Source organism: Zonotrichia albicollis, chromosome 22 (genome assembly GCF_047830755.1).
Source record: "Zonotrichia albicollis isolate bZonAlb1 chromosome 22, bZonAlb1.hap1, whole genome shotgun sequence".
Lineage (NCBI taxonomy): Eukaryota > Metazoa > Chordata > Aves > Passeriformes > Passerellidae > Zonotrichia > Zonotrichia albicollis.
Genome location: NC_133840.1, coordinates 569,260 through 583,748, shown reverse-complemented (window position 1 = coordinate 583,748; position 14,489 = coordinate 569,260). Strand labels below are relative to the sequence as shown.

At 47.5% G+C, this 14,489-nt stretch overlaps 1 protein-coding gene across 8 annotated transcripts in view; it reads left to right on the top strand.

Moving 5' to 3' along the window:
• The window catches only part of SGSM2 (small G protein signaling modulator 2), a 36,254-nt gene that overhangs the window by 6,146 nt on the left and 15,619 nt on the right, over positions 1-14,489 (top strand). For 7 of the 8 annotated variants that reach the window (XM_074557116.1, XM_074557111.1, XM_074557115.1 and 4 more), the window contains exons 2-8: positions 449-524; positions 9,150-9,312; positions 11,019-11,180; positions 12,677-12,744; positions 13,220-13,365; positions 13,706-13,840; positions 14,277-14,401. In XM_074557116.1, the coding sequence (XP_074413217.1) occupies positions 449-524; positions 9,150-9,312; positions 11,019-11,180; positions 12,677-12,744; positions 13,220-13,365; positions 13,706-13,840; positions 14,277-14,401 (875 nt within the window). The remainder of the gene's footprint in view (positions 1-448; positions 525-9,149; positions 9,313-11,018; positions 11,181-12,676; positions 12,745-13,219; positions 13,366-13,705; positions 13,841-14,276; positions 14,402-14,489) is intronic. The other variant, XM_074557117.1, reaches the window with a different exon arrangement.

Genomic DNA, 14,489 nt, shown 5'->3' with positions numbered 1-14,489 from the left:
TCTCTGGGAATGTGTGCCCGTGTTGCTTGAGAAAGAGCAGAATGGCACAAGTGGAAATGGGACATAGCTACACAATCTGGTTTCATGAGCAGAAGAGACTGTGAAGGCCAAGGATGAATCATATAGAAAGTCTTTCACAGCTCTTCAAAAGTTGTGCTGGAGAAGTTCTCTGGAGGGTTCTGTGGGCACACTGAAATCTGCCTTCGATGGGGGCACACCCCAAACAGCCTGTCCTTCTTCTGCCAGAGGTTTCCTCATGCTGTTATAGGCCCCTGAGGTTTGTTTGTGCTTCCCTCCTTAGATCCATTCCTCCCTGCAAAATGTGATGTGAGGGAGTTGTTTGTCTGTTGGTGAGGGGGAAGGGGCAAGCAGTGGTTGAAACTGAAACTCCCAAGTGCTGTGCTGATTTTGTTGGGATCGTGCAATCATTTCTCTCTATTCATTTTAGGTAAAGCAGATCATGGAAGAAGCTGTCACCCGGAAATTTGTACATGAAGACAGCAGTCACATCATCGCCTTATGTGGTAAATGTCACACAAAGAGCTAATGCTACCTAACCTTGCTTTTCCTCTAGACATTTATTTTCCCTGCTGTCAGAGGTAAATGCAGGGATTTAGATACTAGAAATCATGGTGTTCAGGCCCATTTCACCTCTGTATTTGCTACATGTGTGTTTACATTACAAGTTGTAAAGTAACTCTCGCTAAAATGTCATTATCCAAGTACCCAGCCGAGAAGACAGGTGGGTTTGCTGGAGGCTGGCTGTGTGTTCCAGGGAGCTCCCAGTGTGGTCTCCTGCTCTCTGGTCCTGGAATCCTGTCCTGGAAGCTGTGCTGCATTGTCGGTGTTACAGGTGATGGGGTGGCAGCTGTTTCTGTTAGACTCTGCTTGGCCAAAATTAGGAATACTTTAAAGTCTTCATACTTCTCTCGTCCTCCTACTGTGATTCCAGTTGGTTTTGTGTTCTAAATTCTTCATGGTCTGAAGAACTAATGACTCTGCACTGAGCTGCCTCATTATTGCCCAGCAATCCTACCTGTCCTGAGGCAGGACTCCAGCCTGCTGCTGCTTTGAACGGAGCTCTTGATTAACTCTAAACCACAAGAAGGTGAAGCTGAATGTTCTGTTTTTACTTTGGCTGATTGAATGGAGAAATCCCTTCCAGCAGATTTGGCTAACAGCTCCTGGCTGGTGCTCTCCTGTGTGTACAGTTCTCTTCCCTCCCCCACTCCAGTTTCGTGTGACTCTTCAAGAGGTTTTTCCCTCTATTTAAAATTAGAGTGGTTCAGTACATGAGTCATTTTTGGTGAATCTTCGTTATAAATATAGAATTCTTGTGAATCATTTTACTCTCCTGCTAGGCTGAGTTTAGCAAGAGCCTCTTAAATACCTCATGGCTGATTTCAGGGTCCCTCTGCATCAGTAGCTGAACAGGTCGTAGCTGCCCTGGGTCCTAGATGGCTGAAGGTGCCAATTAAATGTTGTGTGCCCCTTGTCCTGGGAGATGCTCCAGCTCTGTGCCACCCTTGCTGGCCTGGAGGAATGGTGCCTCTGAGCAGGCCAGCTGTGCTCATCCATCCAGCAGGAGGGACTGCAACCACGAGGACTCTGCTCCAGTCTGTGCTGCCTGCCTGGGTGCTCTGGGAGGAGAGCATCCTTGTGGAGAAGCAGTGAGTGCAGGAGATTCTGTATTTGTTCCCAACCTGGTGCATAACCAACCTAGGTTACATCCCAGGGCTCTGCCATCCCCTCTGCTTTCCAGGAGATCTGGCTGTGGTTCAGAGCCACAGCAGCCCCATTGGCCTGTGGCTGATGTGTGCCACTGTGGGACAACCTTCTGAATTCCTTTGGGCTAGGTTTGCTGTGGAGCCAGCCCCAGGGCACAGTGCAGTGCTGAGGGTGTTTGGAGCAGCTTCTGCTGGGAGCTGCTGCGGCCGATTGCAGCCGGGCTCTGGGAGACGTTTCCTTGGGAACAGCAGCTGCGCTGACGTGGGGCTGGTGGAGCCAGCCCTGTGCCAGGGCCAGGGCAGCTCCTCCTGCCCAGCCTGCCATGAGCTCCTCTCTGCCCCCAGCTCCTCCTGCCCAGCCTGCCCCCAGCTCCTCTCTGCCCCCAGCTCCTCTCTCTGCCCCCAGCTCCTCTCTCTGCCCCCAGCTCCTCTCTCTGCCCCCAGCTCCTCTCTCTGCCCCCAGCTCCTCCTGCCCTGCAGCTGCACCAGCCCTTGCCCCGTTCTGAGGGGAAGGGGAAGGCAAAGCAAGCATCTCTGTTTCTGCACTCACCTCAAGTGTATTTACAGGGTTTCCAGTGCAGCACATTACGCCTACAGTGTTTGTCCAAAAGCTGCCTGCAGTTTGCTGAGCCTTTTCTGTGTGGCTGCCCACCTTTAGTCTGACAGTAACACGCTGCTTGAAGCAATTAAAAAACTTGTTTAAGTCAGCTTCATACTGCAAACAGGATTTATTCATGAATGCCTCAGACATGGGTACCCAGATGATCTCTACATTTCCAATATCTGCTTTGAAATGAGTCTTAGTAGTTTGCTCTCTTAGAATTATACTTGGAGTATATTAAATTAAATAATCCTGAATTCCCCATGCTATAAACTAATTACCATAGAATTCGGGTGGGTTATGAGAGTTAGTGTGTGTCACAATCAAAACATATGTTATTTAAATAAATCCAGCATGCCACCTTGGCAGAGGGAATATTACTATGGTTTTATACATTATTACATTTTATACAATATTACAGAGTAATATTACCATATTACTATGGTTTTGAGAAAGGTTAGTAGTAAATGTGAGTAAAAATAGTAACTTGGGCACTATTAAACGTGCAGAATTTGGCTTTTCAAATGAGATTTCAGTTCAAATTAAGGAAGAGATGAACTGCATGAAAAGCTTTTTTGGGCCTGAATAATAAACCTGCTACCAGTAATTAAACCCATTAATTAAAATGTGCAGAATCCCTTTGTGGCTGAACTGAAAAGGCCAGTTCTGATTTGAGCTGCAGAATGGTATTTAATGTTGTGCTTGGGGCTTCTTGTAAGCCTTGCTTGGGGATGGCATTGCACGTGTCCCTTGGGATGGGAGGGAGAGGAGGGAGCTGGGGGATTCCACTGCTGTTCCTGGGGATGCACCTGAGCTGTGCAGCTCTGGGTGGGTTTGTGGCAGCTCCTTTTCTGTTCCTGAATCTGAACCCAAATCCTGTGAGACATTGAGGCTCTTCTATCAAAGAAAACAAAAAAATCCCCATCTTCTTTTTGTTTTCTTGATGCTTTGTAGCTTTTTTGGTTTACTTTGGATACTTGGCATGTGCTGTTTCTTCCCATCTTCAGTTACTAATTGGTTACAGTCCTTCACTTCAAAGACAATCGGAGGTACTTGGTTTTCCTTTCCTTCCGTGACATTGAATAATCTTTGCCTTCTAAATATGTTCTAAAACTCTGTCTAGACCAGACTTACAGACCAGAAATGCTTTTCCCCTTTTGAACCCAAGGAGAAAATTTGCCATTTCTGGGTGTTACATTACTGCTCTGTCCTGATGGATTTGTTGAGGATCTTTGCTGCAGAGCCTGCAATTCCAGGTGCAGAGAAGAGGAGCAGAGAGTCTCTCCTAGAGGAGCTGAGGAAGCTGGGCTGGCTCAGCCCTCGGGGATGAGCCAGTCCCGTTGATTTAGCTGCATTAACCTCAATTTTTTCTTTTTCCATCCCCATTATGTTTATTGCTTTTCTTCTCTTATTAACTGATGAAAATGACTGGGTTTTTTTTTTCTAGGTAATGGTGTGTTTAAATAACACAGATCTTAAAAAAAAGAAGAACAAAACCACATCACGATCTGTCCAGTCATGCACTGAGAAAGGTGACAGGGCTTGACTGCAGAGCTGGATCTGGATATTAACTGGAGGTGTTTGTATGGGGTCTGTGACTGCCTTTAGTCATATGTGCAGCCCTTCAAACAAAAGGATGTGGTGCCTGCCTGGGGGAGCTTGGGAGATAATGAATTCCCATTAGTAAGCAGTCCTTGGTGCTTTCTATGTGTGAATAATACATCAGAGAGGTGAGGCCTTTGAGCAGACATCTGCCACCCAGAGAGAAGGGACACTCGCCTGAGCACAGCCAAGTGCTGGCTTGCCCTGCTGCCAGTCCAGTCTTGTCTGAAAGCTGAGCAGCCTGTGAGCCTTTGGTGGTTCTGGACGTGGTGGCTGAGGAGGTCCATGCACAAACAGACCCATGCACAAACAGACCCACGCAGTAGCCATGCAGTGCTGTGAGTGCCCTTGGCCAGCTCTGCAGGGTCCATCCTTCTGTGTGGTGACCTCCAGGTGTAGAAGCAGGATGTGCCAGGTGGTAGGGGAGTGCTCTGGTGCTACCTCCTCTCACACAGTCTCTCCTGGGTGCTCCTGTAAGCTGAACAGCAGCTCTTTCAGCTTCCTGTGTTTCCTTCACTCAGAGACTCAAACACAGCCTTGACCTGTGCCAGGCTGTGCCAGGCTGTGGCCTGACTCCATGGCTGCTTTTGTGAAGCACTCCTGAGCTGGCGTGTGTGTCTTACGCTGGTGCTTCTGCTCTCCTGCAGTGTCTGTGTGCATCAGGACTGCGTGAGCATTTATTGTTCTCAGAAACAGCGCAAGGAGAGCTGTCACCCACAAGTGCTCCTGAGATGTCTGTGCTTCAGGCTGTAATTCACACTCCAGATCTGATGTGTGGGCCCCGAATCCATCCTTGCAGCTTCCTTCCACAGAGCCCTGGGGCATCTACACTTGGATAATCATCCATGTAAGATGCTTCCTCCTTCAAAAATAAGTAGAGGGAATTGTTGTTTGAAATAGGTCTGTGTCACTGAGTATCTGTTCACAGCAGAAGGACTGGTGTGTTCTGAGAATCAGAGTGGCTCTTGGGTCCTCTTCACAGTTCAGAGCAATCCAGTGTGTGACAGGATTGTCGTTAATGAATGTGCAAAACACGAAGATTGGACTTTGTGTGGAACAGTTCAGCAGTTACTTCCAGCAGATGAGCACTCCATTCACTCTGCAGGGGCAGGCAGTAGCAGAGCCCTTGTGTGGCTGCATTTTCTGGAGTAGTTGAGACTGATAAGGTGTGAAATGTTGGGGCCTTGCACGTCTGCAGGAGCACAGAGAGCTTCAGCTGAGGTCATGGGTCAGTCCCCATCCACGCTGGCCGTGGAAAAGCAGGAGTCCTTGGAGCATGCATGTGGCTGGTGACTGTGGAGAGCAGGTACCCGGGGTCATCTGGGGTGGTTGGAGTCTGAGCTGCAGGAGTCTGAGCAGGGCTGCTTTGCAGTCCCACTGTAATGACCCAGGGTCAATTCCTTCCTCAGGATGGCCTTATCCCATTTTGCACAAAGTTAATTGTGTTTGAAAGATAACCCAGTTTTGTTCCCATCATTTTCAGCTGGAGTGACAGCATTCCAATTCTTCTGAAAACCAGCCCCATTAGGAGGAGATGCCTTATGCTTTGAGATTTTTAGCTGATTGCCTTGAGGCTTCTAAATAGCACGATATTCAGATTTGACAGAAAACAAAGAATTCAGTTTTCTCTCTTTTTTCCTTAGCTCACAGAAATGCAACTTCTGTAGAAAAGAAACAGATGTAAATAACCACTGCCCAACCTGACAGTTTATCATCTTAATTCTTTTGGCTTTCTACCCTTGACATTGATATTTTAAAAAAAATGAAGATTATCTGCTGTGGAAATGCAGATCACTCACAAACAAAACACAAGTCTCCCTGTATTACTGCTCCTATTTGGGAAACAAACATTTTCAATGATGAATAATGCTTAAAAAATAGTTTACAGAGATTCTACCTCACTTGATAAACACATTAGCCCAGAGAGTGTACCAGAGATGATCATAATTGGGGGGAAGCAAATATTTTTTCATGCACATTTAGAAGGTTTTTGATTGTGCTCCAAAGATGATGCTTGAATTAATGAGTGGTGTGCTGTGGTGGGGAGGAAAAAAAACAGAGTGAATATTGGCTCTGATGTGAAATGAAACCGTTTTTGAACTAGATGTGTTTTTAGCTTGAGAAGTGAAATAAAATCTCTTGTGCTTTTTAGAGAACTCTGCTAAACATTTTGCTTTGATCCTGGGTCATCAAATTGGATAATTTTCAATATTTAGAGAAACTTCAGTACTTTTGATTTGCCCTTAACAGTGTTTAATGAAAACACTTCTGTTTTCTGGAGGTTGCTGAGATCCTTGAAGCTTAATGATCACGGTTTTAACGAGGAGCAGTCACCAAATTTCAGCCCCAAAGTTTCCCAGCCACTTTAGAACTGGGAATTGTCCATTTAGATAATTTTTAAATTATCATTTTCTAGGGAGTTACTGAACATGAAATGTTCTGTGGCACAGAAGCAGGTTTGGATGTTCCTCTGCAGCCCTTTGCACTCAGGGACCAGCAGCTCCCAATGACACAGCAGGCTGAACTGGTCTCAAACTGGGCAGATCTGTGACTAGGATAAAGCAATAGCAGCTGGAGATCATGAGCATCTGATGGCTTCTTTATCATCCTACTCTTTTCACTTGTTTTTAATTTCTTCAGCCTCATGAATTCAATTCCCCGTGCACAGTTTCCATGAAAACAAGGTATTTAGCTGCAGTATTTCTTCCTGTCTAAGGAAAATCTCATCTGCTAAGTACACCCCATAAATAATCCTTCCACAGGCTTTCTTTTCTCTGCTCACCACCCCTCCAGCCCCAGAACTTTCATTTCACAGTCCATTAAGTCATATCAGAATTTTCATAGAGCCAAAAAGGGACAAAACCAAACCTGTTCACCTGACCCTGGAAGTAGCTGTGGTGAAGTCATAAAAAGGTGACATTTCCTGAAGCCTGGTGGGCACTGTGATTATTTGAACTGTAAATCAATAATATATCTGCACTTAATTAAATTCAGCAGTGAATACTGCAGAGAATGTTCCTCAAAACTGTCTGGAGTTAATGAATTTCTAGATGGCTGCTGTCAGCTGAACCATACAAGAGAATTACCTGAGCTATGCTGATTTGTTCCCAGTGCAGAGCTGCTTTTCCGCTGTGTGTGATGAGTTGCTGCCTTTTTATCTGGTGGGTTTTTGTATGTGTTTGTTGTAGGTACAGTGGCAGTAGGCAGGCTGGGGATCACACTGGGCTGTGCAGTTACTTACCTGTGTGCACACATGTCTGTAGGCAAAGGCATGTGTACATTCACACAGACTACCTGTGTGCACACAAAACCACCCAGTGATGCCTTTCTAATGTCAGCAGTTTCTCCAGGAACAGCTGAATCATCTATTTGTAGGTCTTCTTAGAGTGCCAGATTCCAAAAAGGGAGAAATGGTTCATTTTCCCAGAAATGAATAAATAACCCCATTTCCCTGTCCCAAAGGTTCTTGTACTACAAGCCCTGAAATCGTTTGTGTTGTCTCTCTAGGCAGCAGTGTGAGCTGTGCAGTTGGTAACTCCTGGGGATCACCTGGTTTGGGTTTATCAGAAAGCACCACGGCCAAGGTCCCCTCGTGTCTTTGGGAAGGTTCTGCAGCGTGAGGCGCTCCTGTGCCACTTTGTTCAGGGTGTGTGAGGTTTCCTCTGTGACTCAGCCTGGCCGTGGGCGATGCTGGCAAGGTGCAGTGAGATCAGTGCCTGCCTTGGACACGCAGCCAAAGGGAAGCCCTGGGGGCTCTGCCAGGAGCTGCTCCCTCCCTGCAGTGCCGTGCCGTTCTGCTGCGGGCTGGGAGGGATCCCTGCTGCTGCCCTGCTGCTGCCCTGTGCCTCCAGGGTGGCACCCGCACGGTCCCCTGGGCTGCAGTGGGACAGCACCTGTGGCACAACATGTGCTGCCCTGCCTGCCTGTTTTCTACTCTAACTGGGTAAAAGCCGCGGTGCATTTGCAAGCACATTCAGATCAAGTCAGATGTGAATGTATTCCAGCTGTTCTGGAGTAATTCTTGTGGAAAGGAGCCTGGAGAGAAGAGTGCTGTCAGTCTCTCTCTGGGGTTGAAGTGTAGGAGAATGAAGTGACCTGAGGGTCACACAGGCCGGGCTGTAACCTGCCCCCCAATCCAAGGGCTCCTTACACACAGAACTGGACACGTGTTAATCTCTTGTCCTGTGGAAAATACCTTTTGAGGCAATCCAGCAGAAATTTCAATGTCTCACCCCTTGCAGATGACCCCTATGTGTGCATTATAGGCAGCTGGGGACTGATCTTACCCAAGTTCTTGTGATGAGAAATGTCACAATGGAATAGTTAAATATTGGGGCTCTAGGGACAGTCACTGGGGAAATTGCCCTCAGTGGCAGCTGCAGCATTTATTAATAATTAAAGCTGTGCCTGCTGTGCTTTTCACTAAATTTGTTTCATTAATATTTTATTGTTTTAAAGAAATAAAAAAAAAAGCAGTGAAGGTGGGAAGAGAGTCTGTTTCCTAAGCAACAGCAATGCACTTCTTTGCAGTTATTTTTAAAGGCAGGTTGCTTCATCTAAGATTTGGAATCAAATTGCTGCATTGCTCCAGGCATCTGGAAAGCTGCTTTTCTTTTTTCTTTATTTCTAATTGAAAGACAGAGCACAACAGTTGCTGGGTTAAGAGCTGTTGTGATGGTTGATAGACAGGAGCTAGACCGTGCTGTGCAGAACTTGGCCGTGCTGTCATCACTGCTGTCCCCCGCAGCGCCGCGGGCGTTCCTGCACGGATGCTCCTTCCCCTGGCAGGGAATGAACCAGCCTGGCCTCAGAGGTGGCATCAGTGCTGTGGGTGTTCCTGCACGGATGCTCCTTCCCCTGGCACGGGAACCAGCCTGGCTCCACTCAGAGATGGCATCAGTGCTGTGGGTGTTTGTTCCTGCACGGGTGCTCCTTCCCCTGGCAGGGAATGAACCATCCTGGCCTCAGAGATGGCATCAGCACCAGGCTCCTGTTGCTGTCAGACCATGGGCTGATTCCAGTTTATTATATACTGCCATTATCTGTACTTTACAAGGTGCTTGTAGTAGCAGATTATACACATGCTGACATCATCTGGGTTTCTGTCTGTCTGTCTGTCCCCCCCATTGACCCAGCCCTGGCCAGGGGCCGTGAGCAGGCTGTGCTGGCCCAGGAGGAGGCAGGAGGCAGCCGAGGATAACGCTGTGTCCCGTTCACAGGTGTGGTGGAGGCGTGCCTGCTGCACATGCTGAAGCGCAGGGCTGCCGGCTTCCTGCGCTCCGACAAGGTGGCCGCGCTCTTCACCAAGGTGGGCAAGACCTGTGCCATAGCCGGGGACGTGTGCAGGAAGGTGCAGGAGCTGCAGCAGCAGGTGGAGAGCAGGTGAGGCTGGGCTCTGTTTATCAGCCAATGCAGGTGTGTGTGCGGGATGCTGACACGGGCTGCCCGTGAGTGCACAGGGGCTTGGCGCAGGGGATGCAGCTTTGTCTCGTCAGCACCTGTAGGTGTTGGTGTTTGATCAAGCTGGCAGTGAGCAAAGGGGCAGAGGTGGGGAACTGAGGCTTTGGGGTTTCATTTTGCCTCTCAGTGCAGCAGAGGAGCACATTCAGCCCACACGTAGCAGCAGAAGTGACTAATTACTGGTGATTGCAGAGAGGGCTCGCAGTCTGGGGATGGTGGACCAGCTTGGACTGTTGGTGGGAAGGGAGGGGGTGGAAGGAGGAACTCAAGAACAGACATACTGGAAAAGCTGTTTTGGCATGCTCCTGCCAAACCAGGAGCAAATTTCTAGGTGTCATAGCAGAAACAGTTAAATTAATGGATACAAAGAGTGATGGTATAGGAAAGCTGTTCAGTACAGGCTGGATTTAAGCACAACAGAATTCTGGAGTCAAGGTTACTGAAAGTCTTAGACTTCTTGCTGGTGGTGAGTTGCAAAGTTAAAATTTTCCATGTGGTTCTGTAGATGAAATCACAGTGCATAAGTGTCTTGTCCTATAAGCTCAGGACAAAAGCATTTTTAATTCTGTTTGTGGGCACTGCTGAGCCCTGAGAGCTCTTTGCACACTGTAGGAACTTTTAGCTTCTGATCCATTTCCTGTGAAGAAGGGCTTTGTGAGAGAGCTTGTCTTTCATTACTGACAATTATTTAAATTAGCACTTATATTTCTGTGTAATTTTCTGACATTTATCTTTGTTAGACTTATAATTATCAGACTTTGTTATGTGGTTTTTGACAGATATGTACCTATTTTTGATATATTTTTAGTTGGGCCTACTGATACAGACAGGGATTTTATTAAGATTAGTTTTTTAAATGTTGAGAAGAAGGATGCTTTCTACTGAAAATTCACCAGCCTCTTTCCTGGTTAAGAGCCCACACAAACACCCTTCTAACCACAAGAGAACTTTGGCTGTATCCTCTGACAGAGAGGAGCAATGAACTTAAATTCTGTGGTTTCTCTTGGACAAATTTTGTGTGTTTTTCAGCTATTAACAGCCACTAAATTTAAGTGCTGTAGAAAATACACACAGAAAAGATACTATTGGGAAATACTGCAGGGGGTGGACTCGCTCTGCTGGATGCGTGAAATGAGACAGAAGGGCTGTAACAGCCTAACTGTCCTGAGGCTGTGGCTTAAAACCCCTGTTTGGGATGCAGCTAAACACCCAAATTGTTCTGATGGGGTGCTGTCATGGCCTGCTGCAGGACTTGGGACCCTGTCAGTGCAGGGGACAATTACAGATCTCACCCAAACAAATTGTATTGACTCTGTGTAACTGAACAGTTTCCTGAAAGGGAACCCAAGTGCTGGCAAAGCACCTGAAGATGTCAGGGTTTCCTTTCCTCATTGAGGCAAAATGGAATCTTCTTCTATTTGAAGGGGGAGGTTTTTGGAAAAGACATTGAGGGGGTTCCTGTTCCGCTCAGCCCGGGGCAGTGTGTGCAGAGCCAAGGCAGGTGCCCCTGTGCTTTGCAGCTCCTTTCTCCTGCAGCTGCACTGTGTTACCTGATGCAGGAGGATGGCTTTCACTGGCTGATGCTGCTGTGCAAATTCTGACTACTTTTATTTTATCACCTTTTGCAGGAAAAATCAGCCAAATGGGCAGGAACCCCTCAAAAGGCAGGGATCAACCACAAGCAAAACACCTGTCCTGACACCTCAGGCCATCAAGCACATCTGGGTTCGGACAGCCTTGATTGAGAAGGTGCTGGACAAGATTGTGCAGTACATTGTTGATAACTGCAGGTAAGGAAAGCAGCAGAAGCACAGGGCTTTGTTGGATTGATGCATTTAGGTGTCTGCAGCAAGGGATTTCATCAAAAGTGGTTGGCAAACCCCTGTGATGCAGGCTTCTGGTAAGATGAAACCAGTTACATAGGCATTTAGAAAAATTGTCCTTTAGCTTTTCATCACTGACAGTGTTTCAGGCTTACAAAAAAACATAAAGAGGCATTCAGCTTTCCAGAAATCAGCTACAAATGTAACTTCAAGTATATCAGGTGCCCGTATTGTAATGGGCATGATACAGAAGACTTAATGGGGCACACTGAGGACAGTCTCCCATAAAAAGAGAAAGGAAGGGACCCTAAAGCTTGGTGTGGTCCCACAAGGGAAGTTTGCTGGCAGGGTGCTCTTGTCATTCTGCACTTGCAACACATTCTTGTTCATCCAAAGCCAATGGGTCTGAACAAGGATGAGAGCTAAGGGCAAAGCAGCTTATTTTCACAGTATTTTCCAAGTTTGTGTTACTGTTTTCCTTGTCATCAGCTTTGCTTTCGTGATGTATCTTGCCACTAAAAGCAAGAGAATGGAAGAAAGGTCTTTGTGCTGTTCAAGCAAACTGTTGCTCTGGGATATGTAATGCCAGCTTGGATTTTATGAGCTGTGTGCAGAAGAGACAGAGGGAGCGTTGGCCATGTCCCAGAGACACAGTTAATGAAAGCATTTTAGTCCACTGCCTCAGTGTCTGCAGATACATGGGTACAAGGGGTTTTAATTTCTTTTCCACATAATCCACAGGAGACACATCAGGGGAGTTTGTTCTCAGTTGTTCCATCACCTCACTGCCTTCCCCATCCCTTCAGATGAGTTAGGATCAGGTCCTTCATTGCAGGTGTGTGATTTTGAGAGTCTGACTTGGTGAATAAAACAAACCTTTTCATAAGGCTTGTTACCATGCATTTTTGTGACATTACTGCTCAAATGCTCCATGTTCACATCCTTCAGCTGTTCTGTCCTGGAGGAGGAGCAGGTGCTTTAGAGTTTGAGCCCCATCTAGTGAACAGACCACAGAGGACAGTGGCATTCCAGAGCTGTGGGTGTTTGGATTTTTTGGCTGTGTGGTTTTGTAAAGCAGCTTTGCCTACTGCAATGGCAAGACTTGGGGATCACTGCAAGAGCAATGCAGTAGTTCATAGTTCTTCACAGTGTTTCAAGATGATTCTTCACAGATGGAAGACATGTGTAAGAATGTGTGGATTGTTTTGTCTCTGTGGAAAATGGGCAAAATTGCTTGCAGAGAACTATTGTTTGTTCCCATATTGCAATTCTGCCCAAAGCCCCAAATCAAATATTCTGGGTAAACACACTGGGCACAAGGCAAGCTCCCGCCTCTCCGAGCTCAGCTGGAAAATAGATGAGAGAGAATGAGCATATCAAGAGGCCCATTGTGTTAGACCTGTAGCTACACCCAAGCTTTGAAATGGTTTATACCAACTACTGTTCTGATCTTTTATTTGTAGTAAATACTATGAAAAGGAAGCTTTACTGGCAGATCCTGTGTGTGGCCCAATACTGGCTTCTCTGCTAGGTGAGTTCTTGCAAAGTTACTTTTTATGCTGAAGAAAGTAAATTGTTTCTTAAAGCATTTTGCATTATAACAGTGTTACAACAGGTGAATTTTGTATCTTGTATGTAGTTAACTATTTATAACAAAGCAACAGGGACGATGTTTAGTTCCTTACAAGACCAGAAGAGATTGATCATCTGGTGGAGTTAGAAAGCAGAATGGGAATGGATTTTTACTAAATGCTGGCAGTTTGTAACTGCTAATGCTGCTGTGGCAGGGCACTGTTTCCTACAGTAATACTCTTACACAGCCCTGGATAATAGGAGTGATACATTATTATATTGTCTGCATTATGGGCTCATCCCCTGGGATCAGGGACCATTGATATTCACTTGGCTTGAGAAGGAGATCTCACCTTCAGTGCTCAGCCAGCAGGGTAGCAGTGAGTGTGTCTCTGAGCAGCTCAGAGGGTTCCTCCCTTGGTCTCTTCTCCTAGTTGGACCGTGTGCTCTGGAGTACACCAAGCTAAAGACAGCTGACCACTACTGGACGGACCCGTCGGCCGACGAGCTGGTGCAGCGGCACCGCATCCACGGCGCGCACGGCCGCCAGGACTCGCCCTCCAAGCGCCCGGCCCTGGGAGTAGGTATTAACTCTGTCCCTGTCCCTGGCTGGGGCACGGGCTGGGAATAGAACAGCCCCCTGAGGGTGGGACCTGCACCTGGAACAGCCTTTCTTCTGTAACGGAGCTGTACCACGGATTAGAACTCCATCTGGGCCACAGTGCCCTCTTTATCTGTACGTAGAAAAGTCTGGGACCCAGCACTAAGTTCTGTGGCATTTGACAGTTGTGGTCTGACCAGGTAGTTCACAAGAAACTCTGAGGGGCCGTGGTCAGGGCTGAGTTTCCCTGCCAAGCCCTGGCTGCACAGGAGTTGCCCTGCTGCCTGTGCCCCGGCTGACCCGCCCGCTGTGTGTGCAGATCCGCAAGCGCCACTCCAGCGGCAGCACGTCGGAAGATCGCTTTGCTGCCTCGGCACGGGAGTACGTGGAGTCCCTGCACCAGAACTCCAGGACCCACCTTCTCTACGGCAAGAACAACGTCCTGGTGCAGCCGGTGAGTGCAGCAGCGCTTGGGGCAGGCACCGGGGCAGGAGGGCTGGGGCTGGGGTAGAGATCCGACCTGGCGAGGGCCTGGTGCATCCTGTTCTCAGCACAGAGCTGCCTTCTGCTCGCCTCTCCTGGGCTGGGCTACATTTGACACGTCACAAATGCTTTCACTGCCTGGCCACTGTCAGTGAGCAGTGGGCTGTAGGCAGGAGCAAACATACTGGACTGTATTTCATAAACCAGCTGACTGTGCCGTGGTTTTTCCCCTCTTGCTATAGCAATATTGTATAGCAGTACTTCTGCTGTTAGGGTTTGCCTCCACACTTCCCAGATACTGCAGCTATGGAACTTGCGTGGCACAGAAAGACTGGAGCATATATTTCATGCAGATGTTTTGTGCACTTGAGTCACCTGGGTTGTCTGTTTGTTGCTTCTGTGAACAGAAAGATGACTTGGAGGCAATTCCTGGGTATCTCTCCCTTCATCAATCAGCAGATAGTTTGACATTGAAATGGACTCCAAACCAGCTGATGAATGGAACCCTTGGAGATTCAGAACTGGAGAAAAGGTACTCATTGCATTCAGGAAAGATGGGAAGAGCTGTGTCCTGCTGGGGGGCACCAAGAAAGAGGAAGGGGAGGGGAAGAGGGAAGCAG